At 49.4% G+C, this 27165-nt stretch overlaps 1 protein-coding gene across 1 annotated transcript; it reads left to right on the top strand.

Moving 5' to 3' along the window:
- Positions 1–11: 11 nt before the first annotated feature.
- On the top strand, positions 12–4760 carry LOC310923437 (uncharacterized protein; the record flags this gene model as incomplete). Its single annotated transcript, XM_083885443.1, has 3 exons — positions 12–74; positions 284–611; positions 1684–4760. The coding sequence occupies 3 exons, from the start codon at positions 12–14 to the stop codon at positions 4173–4175; spliced, it is 2883 nt and encodes a 960-aa protein (XP_083741569.1). The 3' UTR covers positions 4176–4760.
- Positions 4761–27165: the final 22405 nt, after the last annotated feature.

Below are 27165 nucleotides of genomic sequence, written 5' to 3'. Positions count from 1 at the left end.
TAAACACATACATGTCCCCTTCTACCTCCATCCCTTCCATGGCAAGAGCCCTGCAGCTCCCTATTCACACAAAGGTAAGTCTACAATGGGAGAATTCTAAACACCACAATTTAAACTTTTCATCTGCATTAAAAAGCTTAGATCAACATTATTGAAATCCTAAGCAGATGTATTGTTCATAGAACTACAGAAGTGCTTGTACACTAAAACACTGTTGTAAGATGTTGGAATAAGGATTCCATTGTGAGCCTTATCAAATTAATTCTGAATTATTTCCAAATAGGTTTTGGATCTCCGTGGAAATGCTCTGACAATCCCTCTACCACAGATACTACTCAGTTTGAACTTTTTTCAACTTGAAGTGTATTTGTCAAAGAATGCCTGGATATTTAACTGCAGGCTAAATGCTTTTAAACATTTATTTCATTTTGTCTTTGACTCCACAAGGAAAAAATGGAGCCTTTCATACAATAAGTCTGCCAACAACTCCCAGAAACCTCTGCTGTATCTTTCAAGTTTCCATTTAAACTGCAGGGACGAAGTTTTGGTCAAAAGGGCCACAGTCCCAAAAGGGACATCAGTGCTGACCTGTAACTTGGACAACATAAGAGGTATGTATATCAGGCACTCCATCCAAATGCTGCTAAAATCCAAATGAATGCAGAATAGTCAAATAAATCTGGTTTTTAAAAGTATGTTTCTAAAGACACTGTTTAAAAATTACTAAGTAACAGTTTAACATGCAAAAATATTTCATAAGAAAGTAGTATTCTGCTTAGAATATTTTAAAGTTAGGTTTACTGACTCTTGATCTCCTTCCTTACATCAAAGGAGGAAGTGATGCCAATTAATATACAAGTAAGTTTCAGTAAGTAATGCATTGCAAACGTATTGGTTCATTTTGGACTGAACAAAGGGCCAAATAATGGGATGGCACTTCTGAAGCATGTAGAAAACCAAGAAGGATGCAACAGTTTTCAGTGTTCAGCTAGAGCAAAATAAAATGAAAGTTTATTTGCAGAGAAAAAAGATTTCTATTTCTTCTAAAAACATACAGCTACCGTAGCACACACTTCGCTTACATTTAAAATTAATAGAGATCATTGAGGGTATAAGTAACAAAACCTATAGAGCCAAGACTTACCACACAGATTGAAAACTAAGACCAAACTTAGACCAGAAGGTGTATTTGTCACGAGCCATAAGGCAAAATGGTTTAACTTTAAAGGGCTAATAGCACTTGGAGGTGGTAAGGCTTTCCCCTGGGAATACTTCATCCCCAAAAGAAAATATCAGAAATGCCACCTGCTTTGTCTGTTTACAAAAAGAGTCACAAAAACCTGGATAAACATCAGCACACTGGACTGCAGCAAAACTTAGCTGGGAACAAAAGCTGTTCCAAAGACAAAGCCAAAAATACAAATTGTAAAGTCTGCAATTAAGACCCCGTATGTAGTGTGTTTTTAGATGGCAGGCAGTGGGCACAGGCCCGCGATATGGTTTAACAGGCTTTGTACCATGTCAAATTATTCGGGATGGATAAAAGGAAAATGGGGTTTATAATAAACGGTTAAAATTATGAGAGATAGTCCAGTGTACATTCTTAAAAACATCACTGGACCCTGCAAACCAAGTACACTATGCTTTTAACAAAGACTGAGTTTGTATTTTCTTTCATTTCAGGCAATGGAATCTCTTGGTGGACACCTAAGGGCAGAATTTCAAAAAATCAGAGTCTTCCTCATATGACACTGGATAAAATGAATAATTTAGTGATACACAATGCTGAGAAAACTGCTGAAGGATTATATTTGTGTCTTTTCAACACAAGAAAAGAGAAGTATCTCATTTACAGTATAGAGGTGAACGAAGAAGTTTCAGCATTGTTGGTTAGAAAAGCCAGGGACACTAACACTGGTTTTAGGCAGAACGAAACACAGCCAAACTTTGCACTGGCTGTCTCCCTCTCTGTGGTCATTACATTTCTTTGTGCTTTTTGTCTGGGTGCTTTTGCTAGACCCTACCTGGAAAGACTTTGGAGACTCATGCGCAGGAACAAAAATTCAGGTTCAGAACAGACATATTCTAATCAGGCTTTTTCAGATGAAACCTTGAGCAGAGAGCCTTCTGCAAGCAAGCCAACAAATACACAGCATAATACATTGTTTTGTGATGAGCATTCTTTAAGAAACACACAGATTTTTCCTACAGAAACTTCTACTGTGTATCAAAATTTTTCTGGCAATGGTGTACATTCACCAAATCCCAAAGCAGAGTACCAGAAACCAAGCAATATTGAGATCAACATGAAGAAAATAGCAGTGTTTCCAAAAGTCCAAACTAGTATAGACAGTAATGAAAGTACAGATATTTATGATACTGGACTATTTTTTTTAAGGACAGATTACCGGAACAGCAATGCACAAACACCAAACAGGAAAGTAAGAAACAACTCTGGTCTGCTGCAGTCTGAGATCACAAAAGCTACACCAAGTGCTCCAGAAAGAAAAGGTATTGTTTCACATAATGAACCCAGGCACACGAGAAAATTTAGGCAGGGAATGCAAAGCCGTGAAGAACAACTTGGTCTAAATGGCAACAAAAGTATACCTAGTGATATTGTACATTTTATTTCACCCAGTAGCTCCAGAAGAGATGCAGATATTGAGAATTTAAGCATCTATGAAATAATAGAAAACTCTCCCCTTACAAAGCATGACTGTAAAACGATATATTCAGATGAAAAAAATGCTTCAGCTGATGTATTTGGTGACAGCTCTTCAGCTGAAGGGATTCCATTCACAATGAGTGACTGTAGTTCTTTAGCAGACTTTGAACTGGAACAGCCTGATGTTAGTGACAACCTGCCAGTCTATCAGTCATCACTAGATGAAACGAATACAGACAGTGGAACTGAGAAGTTCGCAACACCGCCAGAGTCTCCAACCATTACTGCTGAACTTCAGCAGATTTGGAAAAATCAAGAAGAGAACAGTGCCTATTTTGAAACCACTATTAATTATGGATCAGACACCACCATGTATGAAACAGCATCCCCTCATTCTGATAAATGCAGTGGTCACATAAGTGTGTCAGATCCAGATACAGTCAGTTCTTCAAGTCAAGAAATTCCAGATACATTTGATTATTTTACTAATGCAGAGTCAACAGCACAAAACTCTATTTCTGATTCTCTCTACTGTCAAAGTACAGATTTTGGTAACACGGTACTTAAGTTAAAACATTTTCCCACATATGACACAGAGAAAACTTCTGAAGAGGATGGACTGCAGCTGTCTCTGCTTCCCAGAGAACCACAGCATTCCCTCAGCTTCAGTCACACGGAACAGAAAGACAATGCACCAGCAGGAAGTACAGAAGACAATGCACCAGCAGGAAGTACAGATGAGGACATAGCCAGGAAGTCCCCTGAAAAGAATGATGGCGAAGCAGACATTACATTAAGAAGAAACATGAGTACATCTGAGGACAGTGGCTTTATTTTTGCTCCTATTGATACTGGCTTGAATGAAGTTGTAAAAGAACCATCACCGCTACATTCCAGCAAAGAATCATCTCTTCAATTGCTACCTGAACACACATTTGAAAAACATTTCATGTTTGTTACAAAGCAAGATGACTTGCTACCACAGGTGAAGCAGGCTTGTGCAGATAAAATGCAAGGAGGTTCTGATGAGAAAAATTCTGATGGATTCACAGAATTACAGGATACCAGCAGCTGCAGTCTGCCTGATGAAATGCAGACTTGTAATCCTACGGCAGATCTGCTTCATCTTTGTAATTCTTCAGAATTCACAACAGATGATCACTTCCAACTGGATCAGAGTGATGATGAGGATACATATTCGTTCTCAATCCCACAAGGTTTCTTCAATGAAAGTACACCATACAGTTCATGTTCCTTCCCACAAAAGCCTACAGGAAATACAATCTCTGAAAGCACTGATTCCAGCAAGATGAAGGATCATACTACTTTGACAGAACTGGAGAACCATTCTGATACAACTGTAGAACACATCCAAAATTCCAGTGAAAATCTCAACCAAAGAAGTCAGACAGATTCAGGACAGGAACAGTTTTTTGTTAAGAAGAAAAGAGCATTTGATGGATTTGCTAATATTTTGCAAAGCAGAAGAACAAACTTCAATAGTTGAAACACAAAATGGTAATACTAAGCTCCCACAGTGTTTATGTCATTACAGCAGGTGCAAACATTATTTTGTTTTAAAGTGAAATTACTTCTGTTTAGAAGGGTACTCGTAAAAAACCCAATAACAGACTTTATAAAAAGCTACTCTAGAATATTAATAAAGCTGTTGCTGAATTATATTTACTTTCTCATTATTGGTAGTTGATACTAATATATCACTTCCCTTGGAATTTTCTTCAGATACTCACTCTTTTGTCCTTTTGTCTAAAATAAATGCAAATGGAAATATACATTATATACTATTGTGTTTTCTTATGGGACTCAACCTATACAGTGAAATGGTACATACTACTGTCTCCTGCTTTTTGAGACAGATTTGTGGATTGTCTCTGAATTCCCAGTGTTGCAAAGATAAATAAAGTCCAATAAGTATTCAATTACATTTCAAAAATTTCTTTTTAATCTGGCAGAAGAGAGAAAACCACCTTTCTCAAAGAAACAGAATAGAATTCAATTCTTGCAGAAACATCAGTTATAGAAATGTAGCTATAATGAGACATCACCCAAAGTTTGCAGATGTGGTGACATAGGCAGGATAATTTAAAAAAAAAAGACAAAGGATCCTATACCCACTTGAGAATTTTACTTAAGAGAGGAAAATCAAGAGCAGTTCAAAACTGCTATTTTAGAACATCAGTAGCCAAAAGATAGCAAATGTAAGGTAAAATTATCTCTGTATATAGCCCAAGGCCCTTTCAACAGACTCAGTACCACTGATGCAGTCCTTGAAGGGAAATGTCATCATGAAAGGGAGCAGACTCAGCTCTAGGAAAATGCAGGAAGCTGGCTACAACTCTGGGAAAACTCTCACAGAGACACAATTAACTCCTAAAACTCCAAACAAAAGGAACACATTTCAATTCCATCACAAGACGAGCAAGTCCAATGGCACACTACATCACTGAAACTACCTTTAAAGAAAAAACTAAGAACAAAGAGCCATTGCCAGCTTTCATTAAAGCTCATTATACACACTAATTCTTTGTGGTCAAAACAACTTTAAAAACGCAATGCTTGAAAAAAGCACTGACTTGGTATTTTGGTATCTATGGGTCTTCAAACACCATTAACAGTTTTCCAAGGCCTGTCACCTTTTGGCTGTTGCAGCTGCTAACATGTTAAGAAATCTAACTATACAAGTAAGGCAATTTTGTGAATCACAGGGGAAAAAAATCCACTCTAGTGCTCTATTGATATCTCATATACTGAAATGTTTTGTCATTTCCTTGTGCAACAGTCCAACAGGATTTCAAAATATATACTGGAATATTATTTTTCTCATCTTTTTCTGACCATGAGAATGCTTCAGAGGTGAGGCAGACAGTACACCACTTGTGAGAAGCTGCAGGATTTCTAAGATTCCCTTTATTCCATAAAGTTTACTTTGTCAGACAAAGTAAACTCACTCCTTTATAGTCGGATTTTAACATGTGGCAAAGTATTCATTCGTACCTGTGCCTTATCTTGCCACTGTCCTTTGCTACTCATCTCTCCATTATTACCACCACATCTTCATTCAAATCCAAACATTCCGCTGCTTCTCCTTCATATTAGTTCATTTCATTAGCAACTGCTCTTTAATACAAAACCTTTGTATTTTTTGTGACTTCCACACAGTATTCATCATACTCTGCTCCTCCCTACCCACCCCATGTTCGCATGCCCTTCTATATCAATTAGTTACACAGTCTCACACAGACGGACCCCAAGACTGTATCCTCAGTTTTCTTTCTTTACATTTCATCCACTGTATCTTGTTCACACTGAAAACTGGTTAGCTTATTTGGCCACTGAGAATTTTCTAGGACACCTATACTAGTAGGAATCCCATGATCCCACTGGTGCTACTACCCCAGTTGACTGTGGGTAAAAAGTCACAAATAAGCTCAATAAAAAAAGGTGCCTGAATGTACGCTGTATATATTTGTAAATGAAGCATGAGGAATCAGCCAAGAGGATGTTGGCAATAGTCTGAACACACCCTTCTCACAGGGCAATGGCCTGCCGAGCTCCACAATCAACAGGACACAGAATCCCTCATACGGTGAATCAGGACAGGAAAAAATACAGAAAAGCATATCAAGAACTTCAAATACAGTAATCAGAATGAAGTAAAAATCTCATTTTCAAACACATACTTATAATAGTTTGATAATCATCAAGTTACTTGCTGTAGGTACAAAGCATTTCAATCTTTCCTGAATATGCTGATAATTGGGCTGGAAAATAACCCTAAAATAAAAGGAGAAGACAGGTACATTTAACCTACACATAAACCAACAAAATAAACTTTTTTGAATAGTAGCAGTAATTTTTTTCATGGTACTGTGACTCACCCGCTCAGAAAAACAGAGATAAGCAACAGCCTTCATCAGAAACAAATGCAATGAAAAACTTCTTCAGGATCAGTTCTGCATTACAATATTCTAATTGCAATGTATATACATTCATTTGAAGTAATTTTAAGCCAAGGTTGGAAGCAGTATCTGGAGGTCACCTAGTCCAATGATCCTGATCAAGCAGGGCCACCTAGAGCCAGTTGCTCAGGACCATGTTCAGGTGGCTTTTGAGTATCTCTAAGGATAGACTCTGTAAAAATGCATGGCAATCCTCACAGAAAAAGAGAGCAGTTCCTGATGTTCAGATGGAGCCTCCTATGTTTAGTTTATGCCCATTTGCCTCTGGTCCTGTCACTGGGCACTGACTAAAGAGTCTTTGTTTTCTTCACACCCTCCCTTCAGATAGGTAAATACTTTAGTAAGACTTTCCACAGCACCACCTCTTCTCCAGGCTAAACAGCTCTAAGCCTCTCCTCATAGGAGAGAAGTTGCCATCCCTTCATTATCTTCATGGCCCTTTACTGGACCCTCCTCCAGAATGTCACAGTGTCTCTGGTACTGGGGAGCCCAGAACTGGACACAGTACTCAGGTGTGGCCTCACCAGTGCTGTGTAGGAGGGAATAATCATCACTCAGCCTGTTGGCAATACTTTGTCTGAGGCAGTCCAGGAACGTTCTTCACAGCAAGGACTTGTTGCTGGCTCAGCTCTGACTTGGTGTCCACCAGGACCCCCAGTCCCTTTTCTGCCAAGCTGCTTTCCAGCTGGGTGACCCTCGGTGGACGCTAGTGCGCTCCAAGTGTCCCTCTGAAGGTCATCCTGGAGCCCAGGAGCCAACAGGGATCCTGAGCCAGCTCCGCTGCCTTTGGCAGCACTTTGGCCAAGGAGCTGCAGCAAGGGGGAGGCAACAGGGACTGGGACTGCTGCAGGCTGGGCAGGGAGGAAGGGCCAGGGACGCTTGTGCTGACATGCTCCACAATCCACAGGGATGGGGGACAACTGGGAAGCAACAAGTTCTCCCAGGCACGACAGGGATGGAAGCCCTTGGGGTGGAGTTCCCTGCAGGAACTGCCAGGGGAGTTGCTGCTGGGATCAGCAGCAGCAGAAGGCAGCAGGATCTGCTCCTTTTCCTGGCTCTGTGTGCAGGGCACAGGCTGTGCTGGCCCTGCTCCCACAAAGCCCTTGCCCATGGAGGCTGCAGGCTCAAAGCAATCTCAGTGCAGAGAGAGGCTTTGCAGCTGAACTCCACTGCCCTTGTGTTTGGGGCTGGAATGGCTCTCATGCCAAAGCACAGCAGGGAACCAGGGCTTGGGGAGGCAGAGCCTGTAGAGGGAAAGAGAGATCAGGCACTCACATGCCTCCAACTCCTTCAGCTCTCTTCTTTTGGAGAATGAGAAAGAAGCAAGCTGGGGAGGGGCACCTGCAGTGCTTTGAAAAAACATGGTGTCTGACAAGTCCTGTGGGAGAAGAAAAAGAGGGAGCAACCTTGCCTTGTTTTCATAGCCTGTGTCTTCTGCAGAGGAGACAATGGGATGTGCAGGAAGGGAGGGGAGGAATAACTGTGATGACCCAGTCTGCCTTGCTGTGCACTGATACACTTTGCAGCAGTGACCATTAGAGGTAATGCCAGATTCTTATTTAGCATCATGACACGCTGCTGCTTCATTGCAAAACTGCCTCAGTGTGGAGAAAATCAGCCTAATTTCTTGTTAGTTTAAGTAGATGTGGTGAGAAACACACATTAAAACAGACTTAAAACAGAAACACAGATTAAAACAGGTTTTCTAACCTCATCATCCAGAGGGAATTTTGTGTTGTCTTTTCTTCATTGTATGCACAACATTGTTGAGTTGTTCTGTATCCTTCAGGGAGCTATTCACTAGTGACTGAAAAAAGAAAAGGAGGATTATGGCATTCATTCTCTTTTAACACACACTTGCACTAAGCTGTAGCTTCAACTTAGGAAGGAAAAGGAGAGATTTCCTTTAGTCATGCAGTGTGGAATAAATGGTGTAGGAACGGCCACAATCCCAGCTGTAAGAACAACGTGTTCTGGGTCTTAACAGGACATTGTGGACAAGAAAGCACCACAATCTTCATGATTCACCTCTTAGGTCAAACCAGAATGGTTCCTGGTGTCAAAGCAGCAGGTGATGGGAATAACAAATGTCCCTCGGCTGAGGCAGAAGCCTGGGAGTCAAAGGCTTGGGAAAAGAGAGCTGGCAAAGGCAGGCCGAGGTGCAGGCAGGCATTTGGCTGAAGGCAAGAGGCAGCTGGTGCTGCCAGCACGGGAAGGGACTCCAGGCACAGGAGCTGCCGGCGGCAGGAGCAGCTCCTGCTGTCACTGCCAGGGAAGGACTGGCAGCAGGCAGGAGCAGCGGGCACATTGCTGATGGACAGCTGGCAAGTTGGAGCGGCCAGCCCAGGAACAAGAGAGGTGCTGCTGCTTGGAAAAGTAGTTTATGCCATGGCTGGATCAGCCTCACCAAGGTCAGGCTGTTACAGTCCGGGCCATCATGCAAAATGCCTTCCAGCACAGAGTCCCCATGGCCCAAGCAGAAGCAGCAGCAGCAGCCCCGATACAATGAATTCTATTCCTAAATCATCCAACCAGCCACAAACACGATGCTGTTCCTGTCTTTTTGCACCTCTCGTGGTCTAACACAGTTGTGTGACAATGGGAATCATTTCTTACACAAGGCCTGTGCCTACAGCCTATCTATTCTTTCTGACAATGTCAGCAATACTCTGTTAGGTTTATATTATATCTAGGACTTTATTTTGTAAAAGGTATTGCTGCTGAACTTTAAACTGGACTTTAGGGCTTTTCTATCAATTAATACGGTCTCTTATTTGCTTAAGGCACTTAAGGCATATCTTTACTCACCTAAAACTAAAACTCACATTCTCACTTCATGTCTGTGTGACTTTATGGATCTCAGTTTCCCTGAGGGTTTCAAAGCAGCCCCTGCATTCTTTTCTGCCTCTAAGCCTGTGTGCACGGGGTCCTGGGAGATTTCTATCTGCTTTCCAACAGGGCTGGGACACGACTCCATGGGTCCCTTCTCTCCTCCTTCCCAGGTCTCCACAGGGTGCAGGTGGTTTCCAGCTGTGACCTCCTGTCCAACGGAGAATCCATCCCCATCACCATCATCAGCATCACCTGGGACCCCCAAACCCTCCCGGGACCCCCAAACCCTCCCGGGACCCCCAAACCCTCCCGGGACCCCCAAATCCCCCCTGGGACCCCCAGCCCCCCCCGGGGCTCCGCTGCCGGAATCACCGGGAGTGGTGTTGCCCTTTGAAGGGGAGTTTTCCTGGGAACCCAAAACAGGCGCCTCTTCAAGCGGCCATGGCAGAGAGAATCCCAAAAATCCACCCCGGCTGTGCGGGGGGGGCAAAACATCCCCCAGAGGGGCTTGGAACGGGGGTCCCCTATAAAATGTCACCTGCCGGGGGTGATGAGGTGCTCCCAGCACAGCCCAGTCACTGCCAGTCCTGGCATCCCCCTGGGCCCTCTCTGCCTTCCGACCTTTCCCGGCTCCATCCCCGCTCGTCCCGCGGGCTGCGAGGGGTTCGGGAACGGGGCAGGAGGAGGAGGGAGGGAGGAAGAGGCGGAGCGGCCGCGGGAAGCGGGAGGAAGAAGAGCAGAGGAGGGAGCGGGCGGCTCCAGCGCTCCCTGAAGCCGCAGCAGCCCCGGGACCATCGGCCCCATCCCGCAGGTGCCCGGGGAGGGGGAGCTCGCCCCAAATATCCCGGGTTTGGGCTCCCTGGGCTTGGGGTTTTTGGGGGGATGTTTGGAGCTGGCAGGGCTCCAAAGGCGAGGCGCAGATGGCCCTCGGGGGGACATGGGGGGGTCCCCGGGAGGTGGTTTTGTTTGGTTGGTTTTGGTTTTGGTTTTGGTTTTGTTTTGGGGTTTTTTTGGGTTTGTTTGTTTGTTTGTGTTGGGTTGCTTTTTTTGCGGGGGAGGGAGGTTTATTAGTAACCACACACCCCCGTGTGGTTCCAGTTTCCTTGGCACTCCCAGTATGAGCCAAGTCATTCCCAATTATTCCCCAGTATGGTACAATTTTCCCCCAGCAGGGTCCCAGTTGCTCCCAGTTCCTCCTTCTTTTGTCTGCTGTGTTCCCAGTTCTCCCAGTTACCCCTAGAAAACCCCCATCACTCCCAGTATGATGCCAGTCTCTCCCAGCAGGGCCCCAGTCACTCACAATTGGTCCCAGTTCCCACCAGCACATTCCCAGTGGCTCCCAGTGTGATCCCAGTCACAACCTGCATGGTCTCAGGTACTCCCAGTATATCCCAGTTGCCCTTGTAGTCATTGCCAGGCACTCCCAGTTCCCTCAGCATGGTTCAGTTGCCCCCAGTTTTATCCCAGTCCCTGCCAGTACCTCCCAGTTGTCACCAGTATGCATCCTGTCATTCCCAGTTGCTCCCAGTGTATTCCCAGTTGATTCTCAGTATGGTTCTGGTGGCTCCCAGTAACCCCAGTCAGGGTCCCATCACAGAATCACAGAATGTGTAGGTTGGAAGAGACCTTCAAGATCATTGAGTCCAACCCAGCCCCGACACCTCAACTGGATCAGGGCATCGAGTGCCACATCCAGTCTCTTCTTAAACACATCCAGGGATGGTGACTCCACCACCTCCCCAGGCAGACTATTCCAGTATTTAATCACTCTTTCCGTGAAAAACTTCTTCCTACTATCCAACCCATATTTCCCTTGTCACAGCTGAAGACTGTGTCCTGTCCTTCTGTCAGTTGCTGCCTGGACAAAGAGACCAACCCCCAGCTGTCTGCAACCCCCCTTGAGGAAGTTGTAGAGAGTGATAAGGTCACCTCTGAGTCTCCTTTTCTCCAGGCTAAACACCCCCAGCTCCCTCAGTCGTTCTTCATCTGGCTTGTTTTCCAAGCCCCTCACCAGCCTCGTTGCCTCCTCTGGACACGTTCCAGCGTCTCAAGGTCCTTCCTAAACTGAGGGGCCAGAACTGGACACAGCACTCAAGGTGTGGCCTCACCAGTGCTGACTCCAGGGGAAGAATGAGCTCCCTGCTCCTGCTGGCCACACCATTCCTGATCCAGGCCAGGTGCCATTGGCCCTCTTGGCCACCTGGGCACAACTGCAGGCTCATGTTCAGCCGCTGCTGAGCAGAACCCCCAGGTCCCTTTCTGCCTGGGCACTGTCCAGCCACACCATCCCCAGCCCAGAGCACTGCAGGGGTTATTGTGGCCAAAGTGCAGGACTTGGCACTTGGACTCATTAAACTCCATCTTGTTGCACTCTGCCCACCCATCCAACCATTCCACGTCTCTCTGCAGAGCCCTCCCACCTGCCAACAGATCAACAAATGTTCCCAGCTTAGTGTCATCTACAAATTTACTAATGAAAGACTCAATACCCTCATCCATGTCGTCAATACAAATACTGAACAGAGCTGGACCCAGCACAGACCCCTGAGGAACACCACTGGTGACTGTCCCCGGCTGGATGCAGCACCATTCGCCACCACTCTCTGGGCCTGGCCATGCAGCCAGTTCCTAACCCAGCAAAGAGTGCTCCTGTCCAAGCCCCGGGCTGCCAGCTTATCCAGGAGTGTGCTGTGGGAGACAGTGCCAAAGGCCTTGCTGAAGTCCAAACAGACATCCAGAGCCCTTCCTGCATCCACCAGGCAGGTCACCTGGTCATCAAAGGAGACCAGGTTGGTCGAACACGACCCACCCCTCCTAAACCCGTGCTGGCTGGCTCTGACACCCTGGCCATCCTGTAGGTGCTGTGTGATGACACTCAATATAAACTGCTCCATTACCTTTACCAGGTACTGAGGTCAGGCTGACTGGGCTATAATTACTGGGATCCTCCTTCCCACCCTTCTTGTGAATGGGTGTCACATTGGCAGCTTCGAATCACTTGGAACCTCAGCAGTGAGCCAGGACTGTTGGTAGTTGATGGAGAGTGGCTTCACAAGCTCATCTGCCAGCTCCCTCCTCACCCTGGGGTGGATCCCATCTGGGCCCAGAGACTGATGAATATCCAAGTGGCTCAGCAGTTCTCTGACTGCCTCCTCCTGGATAACAGGGGCACCATTCTGCTCCCTGACACCATCTACCAGCCCAGGAGGGCAGTTGTCCTGAGGACAAGTCATCTTCCCACTGAAAACTGAGGCAAAGAAGGCTTTAAGGACTTCTGCCTTCTCCTCATCTGCAGTTACTAAGTTCCCTCCCTTATCCAATATAGAACAAAAGATGGCCTTGCCTTTCCTTTTACCATTAATGTATTTATAGAAACCTTTTGTATTGTCCTTTACATAAGTTGCCATTTTGAGTTCAAATTGTCCTTTGGCCTCCCTATTTTTTTCCTACATTCTCTAGCAGCCCCCTTAAATACTTCCTGAGAGACCTGGCCCTCCTTCCAAAAATGATATTTTATTTATTCCTGAGTTCATCCAAAGCCTCATTGCCCATCCAGGCTGGGCATTTGCCTCGTTGACTCATCTTTTGGCACACAGGGACAGTCTGTTCCTGTGCCCCCAAAACCTCTGTTTTGAAGAACACCCAGCTTTCCTGGACTCCTTTGTTTTTAAGGGTTGCTTCCCAAAGAACTCTCTGAATAAGTCTCCTATATAGGCCAGTCTTCCCTCTGGAAGTCCAATGTAAGAGTCCTATTGATGTACCTCCTGATTTCACCAAATATCAGGAATTCTGTAATTTCATGATCACTCTGCCCCAGTCGTCCTCCAACCACCACATCTCCCACCAGCCCATCTCTATTTGTGAACAACAGATCCAACATAGTCTCTCCCCTGGTGGGCTCACCTACCAGCTGTGAGAAAAAGTTATCACCCATGCACTCTAAAAATTCCCTGGACTGCCTCATTTCTGCTGTATTAAGTTCCCAGCAGATGTCTGGCAGGTTGAAGTCACCTACAAGAACAAGGGCTGATGATCCTGAAACATTCTCCAGCTGCTGATAGAATAAGTTGTCCACCTCTTCCTCCTGGTTGGGTGGATGATAACAGACTCCCAGTAGGATGTCAGCCTTGTTGGCTTTCCCCTTATCTTACCCACAGCCATTCAACTGAATCTTCATTAGTTTCAATACCTATTGCATCAAAAGCCTTCTTAATATAAAGGGCCACCCTCCACCTCTTCTCCCTTTCCTGTCTCTTCTGAAGAGCCTGTAGCCATGGAGTGCAGTGCTCCAGCTGTGTGAGTCATCCCACCACATTTCTGTGATGGTGACTACATCCCAGCTTTGCTGTTGCCCCATGACCTCCAGCTCCTCCTGTTTGTTACCCATGCTACGTGCATTGGTGTACATGCCCTTCAGCTGGGCTACTGATTTCACCCCTAACTCAGGCTTAGCACCCTTGGGTCTTCTTCCCGGCAGCCCAGCTGCATCCCCTTTCCCCCTTCAAACCTAGTTTAAAGCCTTCTCAATGAGGTCAGCCAGTTCCTGAGCTAAGAACCTTCTACCCTTAACAGAGAAGGAACCATGAGGTTGAGCACTCCCTGAATTCACAGCCCCCCACCCGTGGGATCATCACCCCCCATCCCACAGGTGACCAGGGAGGGGGAGCTGGGCCCAGATATCCTGGGGGGTCCCTGGGTTGGGTTTTTTTGGGGGAGGGATGTTTGGAGAATGAAGAACTCCAAAGGTGAGTGGAAAATGCCCCTTGGGGGGACATTGGTGGGTCCCAGTGGCAGCTGCTGGCAGAGGCAGCCTGGAGGAGCAGAGCCCTGTGTCCCCCAGGAGCCCAAAGTGGGGAGCCCAGAGAGGGGGGAGCGCCGCGATTGGCGGGACCCTCAACAGGCTGGAGAGGGGCAGGGGGGACTCCTTGGACCCCCTGCACCCCAAAGCAGAGAATAAGGGGAGAAGGGACCTTGGGATCCCAAAAACCTCCTGCATCCCTGTGAGGAGATGGAAAAGGGGGGAACTTCTCATATTCCTGGGACTCCCAGCAGCCGGGGGAGGGCAGTGACCGAGTAGACGGGGGACCCCCAGTTCAAGTGTGACCCTCAGGAGCTGGGACAGGGGGAACCCCCGAACACCAAAGGGGAGAGACCCGAGACAGGGGAACTGCTGGGAGGCATTTTCAGGGCTGAATGTTGATGTTTGGGAGGTTTCTCTGGACCCTAGATGGGCAGTGACCTCTAGAGATGGACTTGGGCAAAACCTTAAACTCAGCGTGCTGATCCCTTGTTTTCACCCCAAATCAGGACCTCCCATTCCAAAGCATTGGCCAAGTGGAGGAGGAGGCTGCAAGGAAGTGGAAGATGTCCCGGGACAGCCAGTCAGGTGAGGAGAAAGTCAGTGCCCCTTTCCCCCTCTCTCCTGCTCCATCTCCCAGTCCAGCACGGCCCCCGGCTGCAGGACAACCGCACTGCCAACACTGTCCTGCCGGGGATGGACTGAGGGGATCCCCTTCCCCTTCCCTCTGGCACGGAGGCAAATCCCATCCTCTCCTTGTCCTTCCTCCCCCAGACAAGAAGCTGAGAATGGAGACCAGGGAGGAAAAATTCCCACACCAGAACCTTATGGAAGAGACTGTTTTGAATGGCTCCACATCACAGGAATCCAACAGGGAGGAAAAGCCCTGGAGATCCCACAGGAGAAGGGGCTCCAAACCCATCCCAGGGGGCTCTGAGGAGGAAAGACCCTCCCTAAGCCGGGAAGGTGGACAGAGCTTCAGCCAGGGCTCTGAGCTGGTCCATGAGCAGTTTCATGATGGGGAGAAGCCCCACAAGTGCTTATGGTGTGGGAAGAGCTTCAGCCGGAGGTCATACCTGATCAGACACCAGAGGATCCACACTGGGGTGAGGCCCTATGAGTGTCCCCAGTGTGGGAAGAGGTTTAAGACCAGCTCCAATCTCCTCAGGCACGAGCAGATTCACACTGATGAGAGGCTCTTCCGCTGCCCTGACTGCAGGAAGGGCTTCAACCGCAAATCCAACCTCGTCACCCACCGGCGCATCCACACTGGGGAGAGGCCCCACGAGTGTGGGGAATGTGGGATGAGCTTCAGTGACAGATCCAGCCTGATCCGCCACCAGAGGATCCACACCAGGGAACGGCCCTACCAGTGTGAGAAATGTGGGAAGAGCTTCAGCGACAGATCCACCTTGATCCGCCACCAGAACACCCACGCTGAGGAAAGGCCATACAAATGTGGGGAATGTGGGAAGGGCTTCAACCAGAGGTCCCAACTGATCAGACACCAAATGAACCACACTGGGGAGAAGCCCTATGAGTGTTCTGAGTGTGGGAAGAGGTTTCAGACCAGCTCCCATCTCCTCAGGCACAAGCAGATTCACACAGTGGAGAGGCCCTTCCGCTGCCCCGACTGCAGGAAGGGCTTCAAGCGAAACTCCACCCTCATCAGGCACCGGCGCATCCGCACTGGGGAGAGGCCCTACGAGTGTCCCCAGTGTGGGAAGAGCTTCTCCAGGAGCTCTCACTTGACCCGACACCAACAGAGTCACCGATAAGGGAATGGCCCTGTGAATGCCCCAACTATGGGAAGAGCTTCATGGTCTGCTCCTCCTCCATTCCCCACTGGAGGACCCACGTAGGTCAGAGCCCTGGTGACCAACATTCACTGTAATCTCTATTGGGAAGACACGAGGCTGGTGGTCTTTGTCTTTGGTTGTCCCTAATATTCTTTTGATTCATCTCCATGCCTTTAAAATATACAAATTTTGATAAAAATCAATAAACTCATCAAGGGCATCTATAGCCTCACTTTTTTCCAGTGTTTCAAGAAAATCTGGGATTCAGAGAGATACTTTGGATCATTTGAGGGTGTGGGGGGTATTTGATGTAATTTTCTCCATGTCTTGGTGTTCAAAGAGACAAGGGGGTTTGATCTGTCACCTCACAACCACTCAATGTCACTGAAAACTACTCAATCCCACCCCAAAATACTTGATTCCACAGCCCCCGAGGGTGGGATGGGGTTGGAAGAGGATTGGGCAAAGTGGGATGCAAATAAGGAGGGGTGAGTGGGCATTGGGTGGGGCAGGATGGGTGAGATGGGGTTTGGGAGGTGGGAAATGGGGGAAATAGGGCTTGGGAAGGGGGTCTTGATGTCCAGCATGGGTTGGGATGGGTTTGGGTTAGGACTGGAAAGGTGGGGTGGGGTCTGGAATGAGACAGCCAAAGGCTGGGGATGATGAAAGGAGGAGGAACCGATTACTGAGGGGTTTTGGATATTCCATACTCCATGGAGTATCCCATGTTTCTGAGGCACTTGTAGAGCACTCCCCAACTCTTTGGAGGGGTTTCCTGAGAGCAGCTCCCTGCAGCCCCATTGCCAGGGGTGGTTGCCTTGGGCACCAGCTCAGAGCTGCAGCCACAGTCCCTTGCCTCGGTGCTGGAGAGCAGAGAAATGATGAATGGCCCCAGACATCTCCAGGGTGTGTTTGGGGGCCAGGGCAAGTTCTGCGTAGGTGGGGCAGTCACTGCCCCAGCCACTGCAGCCTCTGCTCCAGCCCCAAAGTGGCTGCCAAGCTCCTGGCACCCCAAAAACCCCACCTGTGAGAGGGGCCAGAGCAGGTGAGGCTGTGACACGGGTGTGACACTGACATGTTCCACAGCCCCAGAGCTCCCAGCAGCTGAGATGGTGCTGGATCCAAGGGGGACTGTGGATCTTCCCCTCTCTCTCTTTTCTCCTGACTTCCTCTTCTGGAAATCTGGAGAACTGTAAGTAGGACAGGTTAGAGTTTGCTCAGTCAGTGCTTTGTGAAGTGATTTACTGGAATTCCTGATGCTTTAAGATTTTCCAAGTATCTCATTGCCTGATGTTTGCAAGTTAAAATTTCGTCTCCACCCTGGTGAGAAGTTTGTTGTTTTCTCCCATGTGCCCCCTGAGGGGATCGAGGTACCTCAAGTCCCTTTCCAACAGTGGCCGAGCCAGCTTGGGGCACAGCAGCAGGAACTGCAGTGCTGAGCAAGGCCTGCCTTGGCTGGAGGGAGCAGAAAGGCCAAGCCCTGAGCCCAGGCCTGGCACAGCAGGGCCTGTCCCTCCCGGGTGCCTCGGGGCTCTTTGTGGGGCACTGGGATGGCAGGGGCCGCAAGGACAAATGTCATCAAACTGCAAGCCCTGCCAGCCTTCTCAGGGAGGGGCCAGGGAGGAGCAAAGTGCAGGCCCTGAAAGGAAAGTTCCTCCTGTGGGGCCTCCAGAAGCACTGCCAGAGCCCAGGGGACAAAGGCCTGGGTGCCTGTGGCCCTGCCAGCCCTGCCCAGCCCTTGGCCATGTGTCCTGCAGGCTGTGCCCCCTGTGCGTGCTGCTGCTGTGCCCTGGCCGGCTGCACACGCCCATCTCGCTGTCCCCTCCAGCATTTCCCAGCCCAGCATTTCTGTGCCCTCCCTGGGCTCCCTGCACCCAGCGCTGCCGGCTCCTGGCACACAGAGCCAGGCCAGGAGCCCACCCTGCCAAGGGCCTTTGGAGCAGCCTGGTGCCTGCCATGGCTCCTGACCTCAGCAGCTGCTCCTGGGATGCTTCCATGGAACCCGAGCACAGCAACGCTGCTGGGCATTGGCCCTGCTCAGGCTCACACACTGTCAGGGCACATTCCCTGCCTGGAGGATTGGTGCCTGACCCAAGCCCTGCACTTATGGCTCCAGCATTGCTTTCCAACAAGAACAGGGGAAGGCAAACTGTGTGTAGCTCATGGTATTTTACAGTCTCTAAAACTTGCTAAGTCATTGGTCTTAGGGGTGAGATCCATTTGGAATGAATGGGATGGAGAAGTATGATGACATGGAAAAGGGGAGCATGAAATCAATAGCAGAAAACGTCTTGGATTGTTTCTTTCCATTTTCATTTCACTTCTAGAAAGCTGTTTCAGTTTTCCCACAATCTTCTTCACAGTCTTGTCTGCTCTTTTCAAGAACCTTCCCTGGAGAATGAGGTGCAGCTTCCGTCACAAAATGTGGCACCAACTGCAGCTTCTCTTGGCTTTCCATACTGTGTGTGCAACACGATTCTTGCAAGAAAGCAGGTCGAATGTTTGGAAAACGTGACAACTTGTCCTTTCTTTTCCTTGTGGACTGGGGAGTTGCTCCATTAGTTAGGTTTTCATTGTTACTGTTCTACTCTAAGAATATATGATGCAGTACCAGGAATTGTTAGGGAATGCAAGCCTGGCTGAATGCAGCGAAAGAATCTCCAGAGGCTGCAGCCAGGAGTGGAGAGCTGTGTGATAATCATTCCAACATGCCCATGGACACCTGGAAAGTGACCTAGAGGATGAAAATGGAATGACAGAGGGAGTTTGTTTCTGTGTTCAGTTTAGATGATTCTACATCTCATGCATTGATCTAAATCAAGAGCAATCAGTTCATGATAAGCACCAGAACAAGCTCAACCACTCTGAAGAGATGACTGAAAGAACCCGAAAAGGAGAAATTCAGAAGGAGAATGACTTGGTGAACTTTGTCTGGAAGAAGGGTCATTTTTTTCTAACCACTTCTAATCCATTCCCTCTGCTGTTGTGTTTCTGAAAAAGACCATTTTCATCCCAGATGCCTCATGAAATGAGAAGCCTGAGCTTGTGGAAGTGCCTGAAAGATGCCCTGTTCCTCTGCAGGGACACTCAGGCTGAAACAGGAGCATGAGGCCTGTCTTGGGAAGGCTCCTGGGAGCTGGAATTGGTGGCGTGCTGGGAGAGGAGGAGCAGGGGGAGAAGGATGGGCGCTGCTGTGTGGCAGGAGCAGGAGGTTTGGGCCGCAGGACATTCCGCCTGCGCCGCTGCCCCGCAATGGGCGGCCGTGCCCGGGGCTCTGGGCCTGGCCCCGCCTGTGCTGAGCTCCCGACACTGCGGGAGCTGCCCGGGCTGGGCTCAGGTTCCCGCTGGCCCTGGGCAGCAGGCTGGGCTCCAGCTGGGATCAGCAGCAGCTGCAAATACCTCTGCCCATCTCCACTTGCTGCTGCTGCTGCTCGGAGGAAGCAATGCAGCCAGTCGAGGAGTTCTGGTTTCTCTTTCTCCTGGTGGATTTTTTTCATTTTATTTGACATTGCAGAGGCAATTTCTGTGATGGCCTCTGTCACTTGATTCTATTTTAGCAGCAGCAGCAGCAACAGGGCTGTGTTTGAGTGCTGCAAATGTGGCCTGTGTGGCTTTAATTCTCCTCAACTTTGTGCTTGTTAGGGACTTGTGAACATTTGGAGATCTGCTGCTCATGATGCCAGAGTTTCCTATCATAAAAGCACCTCTGGGTGGCACTGATCAAAAAAGACAATTGCAGTTTTACTGATAAAGTTCAAGTGGCCACCAGAAGAGGGGCAAGAGCAGCCATGATCTACAATTGCCAAGGCAAAGGCAGAAGCAGCTCCTGCTGTCACCTCAGGGGGAGTAAAACAGTGCTGAAAAGAGCGCTGGAAGCCGATCCTTTCTTTCTCTGCAGGCTGGGTCAGGGCAGCACAGGCGGGCCCTGAGCAATCAGGGCTGTTGGTGGGTGATTGTTGCTCTAGTGCCGACTTGAGGTGGACAAAGGCCTTGGAAGGCGAGGCAGGAGCAGGTGGGAAGGGGCCGGCGCTGCTGCTGCTCCTGCCCGGGAGCCCCGGCTGGGCCGGGCCGGCGCCCGCTGCGCTGCGGCTCCTGCTGCTGCCAGAGCCGGGCGGGACTCGGGGACAGGGAATGGACACGGGGGGACACCAAAGGCCTGCGGGGCTGCGGGGATGTTGGCGCTGGGGCCAGCGCCAGCACAGAGCTTCAGCCGCAATGAACCCCGAGGGAAAGGCTGGGGAAAGGCTCCATTGCAGCCTTTCTTTCCTCAGGGCTGGGAAGGGACCGAAATGAAAGGAGAACAAGCAGGGCCCGACCCCTCCTGCTTTGGGAGGAGCCCCATGCCTGGGGCTGTGAGGGGCCATGAGGGGCTGTGAGGGGCCATGAAAGGATGTGAAGGGCTGTGAGAAACTGTGAGGGAGTGTCGAGGCTGTGAGGGAAAATGAGGAGCCATGAATGTCTGTGAGACGCCATGAGGAGCTTTGAGAGGATGTGAGAGGTTGTGAAGGGCTGTGAGGGGCCATGAGGGGCCATGAGGGGCTGTGAGAGACCAAGAGGGGCTGTGAGGGCTGTGAGATGCCATGAAGAGCTTTGAGTGGAAATGAAGAGCCATGAAGGGCCGTGAGGGGCCAGGAGGGGCCAGGAGAGGTTCTGTGGGGCCATGAAGGGCTGTGAGGGGCCATGAGGGGCCAGGAGAGGTTCTGTGGGGCCATGAAGGGCTCTGAGGGGCCATGAGGAGCCTCAGCCCTGGCAGGAGAGGGGTCCCACCATGTCCCCAGGGCAGGGCAGCCCTGAGGGGCCGCCAGTGCAGACGTGGCAGCAGAGCGGGCTTGGGGCACCTCCGGGAGGGGATGAGACCCTTCCCCAGCTCCAAACCACACCAAACTCACCATTAACAGGATTTTCCACCTTTCGAATCCACTGGCTACTTGGAGTTGACTGTACAGTTTAATCTTGGTTGGGAAAACCAAGGGAATTTTCCCAGTGAGTGACATCTAGCCATTGTTAATCATGTCTAAGATTTAAAAGTCTTACCAATGAAAAGTAATACTAATGAATAATAAGAACAAGAACAAGAAATAAACTTCCAAATCCCAACACCCAGCCCCACACCAAAATGACAAACCTCATTTTTCTTTACCATCACAGGGTTCATGAAAACAAAATCCTATTAACTTTCTTCACCTCGCATCTTCCCCATCAGATAAATGAGGCTATTTGCAGGGTTTAATACATGTTACAATTGAGGGGTGGAGGGAAGAACGGGGAGACACTACCAATTTCCATGTCAAACCCAGCAGGCCAACTCCAAAGTGGAGAGAATAAAATGGAATGGGGACAGGGGCTGGTCAGATGTTCCCCTAAAGGATCCCAAAATCATCTCCAAGTGAACAGGAGGGGAAAATAAATCCCTATAAACCACCGTGTGTTTTCAGGGACTCAGCTGTAAGGAGCTGGACATGGACAGAGGCATCTGGAACAGTTCTGTCCTCAGGCTGAGCTCTCCAGCCCTGCCCTGAAGTCAATCAAGTGCTTTCCCAGAGGATTCCATGGTTGCCAACCACCCCTCCAGATGTGCCTCACAGGAGCACAGAATCTCTTTTTCAAGGTCAGGAAGGCAGAAAAAAATGACAAGAGATGATAAATTCTGTTTAGAAACCTGGAAAAAACCAATTAGTAGTTGAACTCTGAAGCCCAGCTGTGGAGCCTGGAATCCAAAGGAAAACTGGAAAGGCTTTTCACAAGGACTGACACTGAAGAGCTAACAGATGAATGTGCGTGGCATTTTTAGAGGCTTCCAATTTTCTACATTTTTCCTTGAACTGTTGAACTTGACTTTATCTTTGCCTCCTCTTGCACCAAAGGAGCCTCATTGCACCAGCCAGGAAGGCAAAGCTCATTCCTGGCCCTGGCTGGTGCTGTCCCTGCAGCATTTCCATCCCTCCCGGGGCCTCTTCCCTCAGGGTCCCCAGCAGCAGCTGCTGGAGCAGCACATGGAAGCTGCAGATGGAAGTGCTGCCCAGCCCAGGCTGAAGCTACAAAAGGATCCTGCTGACAGGAACCCCAAGATTCCCTCCCAGGGGCCCTGCAGACACTTCCCCATCTGTTCTGTCTGCTCCATGCAGACATTGCAGGGCAAATCCTGTCTCTCCTTTGGGGCAGGGCCAGGAGCCAAAATTCACACTCCAAATTCTGGATTCTGTCCCATTTCTGCATCTGCTGAGATGGGCTCCAGCATTATCCAGAGAAACTCACTGTACTTCATCCTCCACCTTGAAAACCCAGCCCTTGGAAAGGGTTTTTATAAGGAGCACAAGTCATAATCCAAATAAGATTAATTTTAACCTGTTACCCTTCATTCTCTGTGGTAGATTCTTCTATTCTATGCCATGAAACTCATCTTCAATTCGACTGCAAGGAATGGGTCTGAAACCTGCAGTACCAGAAGAAAACAAAGCCAGTCAGATTTCCTTATGAAAATGGGAAGACATAAAAATATTAAATGTGTTTCTCTTCGAAACATTCTTCAGGTAAACATAACACATAGAAAATAAGGCAAATTCACACTGTGTGAATATTCTAAAATTGGGCAATTTTTTGAGGAAAGGTTAAGTCTAATACCAAATTAACTAGTTGAATATAAAATAAACTTAGCATTTAAAACCTGCCTATGGTGTCTACACAGGGTGTTTGCTGGCTCCTTGTGGCCTGCAAGGAGCAACTGGAGAACAAGAGCTGGCCTAGAGGAGACAGGACACGTGGGTGGAGAGGAGATGCAGCACTTGAGAACAGCTTTCTGTTGGCTAGTTAGGATTTTTTCAATAAAAACTATTGAATCTGAACTCGCTTGCAAGTTTCCCTTCTTTCCCGGTGTGATTCAGGTGCCTGGAGCAATGTGATGGGCAGCAGGCCCAGCGTGGCCGAGAGCTGAGCCCCAGCAGAGCCCTGGCAGAGCCCAGAGCAGCTTCAGCAGCCCCAGAGCCCGGCTGGAAGGAGGCACTTGGAGCAGGGAGTGGCAGCAGCCGGCCCTGGGTGCCTCTCCCTGGGACAGGACTCACCAGCCCATCCCGGAACCAAATTGGGCGTGGGCTGCTCCCGAGGGGAATGGTCCCTGTGCTGGGGAATGTGCAGCCTGGGGGGATTTGGCATTCCCGAGTCTCCACAGGGGCAGAGCAGGGAGAACAGTGCAGTGGTGCCGTCACTGCTGAGGACACCTGCCCTTCTGCCAACCCTCTTGTGGCTCCTGGGGGAGCTGGGAGTGCTGCAGCCCTGTGGGCAGAGGGGCAGAGAGCCGGGCTGCTCCACAGGCTGGGGACAGTCTTTAAATAATAAAGCAATGGGAAAATCTTTCCAGGGTGTGAGCAGCTTCAGCTCAGAAACATGTTTTTGTTTGTAATAATAGATTAGTACTAAATAAATGAATGAAATAGATTTCATTCATAATTCAGATGTATTTTATCCTTTTTTCAAGCTTCTGGTCCCCTTCCTCAAGGGTAATTTCCTTTACTCACTTGCTTTCTAATAGTTAGAAGGGAGTTAAGCACACAGGAGAAGTCAACAGCTCCTGTTTCAAAGGGAAGCAGCCACCACTGCTGGGAACCTGAATTGCCCCCAGGCACGTGTGTGCATTTGAAGGGTGAGCAGGTGCTGGGACAGAGATCTCACACAACTTCTAAGGCTGTGAGAAACCCACAAGTGGCAAAGTATCATTGTGGGTCAACTCATACTGAAATTCCATTCCCCCACAGCCTCAAAATGGGCAGGCAGGGCTGGGCTCCTGCAGGGTTCAGTTTTGAGTGCCTTGTGCTCCCTGGCATGGAAGTGATCATATGAACTCTGGTACTGATTGATTGGGGTATGGCTGCCAAAGGAGGAGGGGGAATCTCGGGACACAGGAAAGTGTCTTCTCCTTTCTCCCTGCAGAATGCCCTCTTCAAAGAGCAATGCCTCTGCTGGGTTTACATGGGACCCCTTCCCTCAGCCCAAGGTCTGACCCACTGTGTGCTCTGCAGGAGCCAAACCCAGAGGGGTCCCAATATCAGCCTTTGCTTTCACTGCCCACCTCCCCCTTACCTCGCCTTGCAGAGCCATCCCTTGCCTTGCTTCTCTTCCCCTCCTCTGCCTTGCCTTGCCTTGCCTACCTCTCATTTCTCTTCCCTTGCACACCCTCCCTTTCTCTGCCCCCACTGACTTCCTTGTCTTGCCCACCCTTTTGTCTCCTTGCCTGCTCTACCCATACCTGGCCTGGCCTTGCCTTCCTCTCCTTTGCCTTGCCTGGCATGACCCTGCCTTGCCTTGCCTTGTACACACCTCCTTCGCCTTGCCTTGCCTGCCCCTCACTCTCTCCCATGGAGAACTGTGAAAGTTGCCATGCCTTGTTCCTGGAGTTCCTGGTGGCATTGATGAGTTAGGATGGGGAACCAGCTGATGGGCTGCGTCCTGCTGCCAGATTTATCCTGCTGGTGCTAAACTGCCCTTCTCCCTTGCTTGCCATCTGAGACATCTCCTTTTTCAGGGATGTGCCTTTCCCATTCAGACTGTGCAGATTCCAAGGACTGTTTGGCCTTGAAGGAATGTCTCTCCATTTGATTCTGTTTTCATTTACAAGTAACCTGGGAAAAAGACTCAGCTGGAGTCTTTTCCATGAGGTGATTTAGCTGTGCCCATTGATCTCCAGGCCACGCATTTTATCTTTGAGCTCCCTTGTCCTTGAGGAACTGTGGCTGCTCATGGAATACGTGGACAGAGGCACTTTAGAGGATGTTGTGGCTGAAGGAGAGATGGCAGCTGTCAGTCAGGCACTGAGGGATCTCTCTGGTGCTTCCCATGCCTTGGACACACTGGCCCTGGTAAACAAGTGATAAGAACAAAAAAATACCCTAATCTGCCTTCACTTAGAAAGATGCTCCTCTAATGGTGTTGGAGCAGCAGCTCTTGCTCTTGGCCACACCATGTTCTGTTATACTCACCATTCCCTAGGACAGGAAATCTCTTGGAGCTATTTCCTTTCTTTCTGGGATGAATTCAGGTCTTTCATTTTGACCCTCTTTTTTCTTTGTCCTCTATCAGAGCCTGCAGGCCCTGGATTTCCTTCATTGCAGCCAGGTCATCCCCAGGGAGGTCAAAGGCTCCAGCACCCTCCTGGGCAGGGATGGATCTGCCAGGCTGGGTGGGTGTTTTTGGTCAGGGGCAGCGTTCCCGGGCTGTGGGCTCTGGGGCTGCTCCTGCGTGGTGCCAGTTCCCCAGGAGTGGAGCTTGTGGGAGTGCAGGGAGCCCTGCTGCCAGCTGAGAGCAGCTGCCCCGTGCCCAGAGGGCCAGAGAGGGGTGTCAGGAGGGGCTTTGGTTTGTGTGTGTCCCTTCCAGAGGGACGGAGTTCCAATGGAAAACTTCCAGGGAATAAATGAAAGCCATTGCATGAAACTTGAGGGTTTCTTTAAGGGGCCACTGTTCTTTCCTTGGCTCCAGCTCTGAGGAAACAGAGCCCTGAGCCAGGGGCTCTGCTCTGCTGCCCTGGGCACCCCGGGGCTCCTGCAACACCCCACGGGCAGGGCGGGCCCAGAGTGTCACAATGTCCCCTTGGTTCCAGCAGGCCCCGCAGGGTCACAGTGCTCCCTGTGCACCCTGAGGCCCCACAGCACCCAGCCCAGGCCATTGCCATGGTTCCAGTCACTCCCACTACGGTCCCAGTGACTCCCAGTCTCTCTCAGTACATCCCAGTTGCCCCCAGCATGCTCCAGACACTCCCATTTCCTCCCAGTTGCTTCCAGCATGATTCCAGTTGTCCTTAGCCACTCCAGATCACCCTCAGGGCAGTTCCAGCTGCTCCCAGTATATCCCAGTTGCCCCCTACATGGTCTGAACTGCCCTCAGCCTGCCCTTGGTCACTCCCAGTATGACCCCAGTCCCCCTTTAGTGTCATCCCAGTCCCACCCAGTATGATCCCAGTGGCACCCAGTTGCCCCTAGTATAGTCCCCGTAACTTCCAGTAGGATCTCAGTGGCCCCAGTACAGACACAGTCACTCCCAGTTTCCTCCAACATGGTCCCAGTTTTTCCCAGTGTTGTCCCCTCCAGAATCATTCCAGACACTCCCAGTATATCCCAGCTGCCCTCAGCATGCTCATTCCCAGTCACCCCAGAGTCCTCAGGGTGGTTCCAGTTGCTTCCAGCATGATCTCACTCATTCCCAGTATATCCCAGTTACCCCCAGCATGCACCAGTCATTCCCAGTCACTCCCAGTCACTCCCAGTAGCCCTCAGTGTGGTCCCAGTCCCTCTCAGTATTTCCATGTCCGTGCTCCAAGTGCTGTTCATGGATGGAGGCACTCTGTTCGACGCTGTCAAGGCGTTCGAGATGACAGAAGACGAGATCGGAATCGTCAGTCGGGAGGTCAGTCAGGGATCCCAGCTGTGCTTCCCAGGGCTGGGGCAGGACTGTCTGAGAAAGGGGCTCAGAACAGGAGACATTCCATTGGCCAGGCTTGGTTTCTGTGTCACTGGAATGCTCTGGGCAAGCAAGAGCATCCCACGTGAACTGCCTGCCAGTGCCCCTGCACTCACTGCACTCTGTTCTTGTCCTCTTCTCTCCTGCTGTTGCATTCTCACTCTGGCTCTTGTATTTTCTCTTCTCCATCTTACCTCTCTAAACTTTGGCCTGCACTGCATTCCTTGCCTGTAAAAGCAAAGGTGGTGGTGGCAGCATTTGAAAGGAACAGCAAAGAAAAAAAGAGAGACTCATTTCTCTCAGTGCTCAGCTGAAAAGGTTGGCAGTGCAGCCAAAATGCTCTTGACTTGTGAGCACCTCCACTGCAGGAGCATCATCCTGGCTGGTTTGCAGGGCAGAGTCTACACCAGCAGTTGCTGTTGCTCTTTGACAAGCTGACCTGCCTTTCTTTAGAAGGGTGCTGCTCTGCCAGTGTTGGAGCAGCAAGCTCTTCCTCTCAATGGCACTGTGTTCTGCCATTCCTCCCCATTCCCCTGGAGAGGGAATCTTGGAGAGCTGTTTCCTTTCTTGTGTGATGAAATCTCATCCCTGATTTTTGCCCTCCTGTTTCTGGTTTCTCTCTCAGTGCCTCCAAGGACTGAATTA

This window comes from Zosterops lateralis (genome assembly GCF_965231275.1).
Source record: "Zosterops lateralis genome assembly, contig: HAP1_HAP1_SCAFFOLD_55, whole genome shotgun sequence".
NCBI lineage: Eukaryota > Metazoa > Chordata > Aves > Passeriformes > Zosteropidae > Zosterops > Zosterops lateralis.
This window is presented reverse-complemented; position numbering and strand designations above follow the sequence as displayed.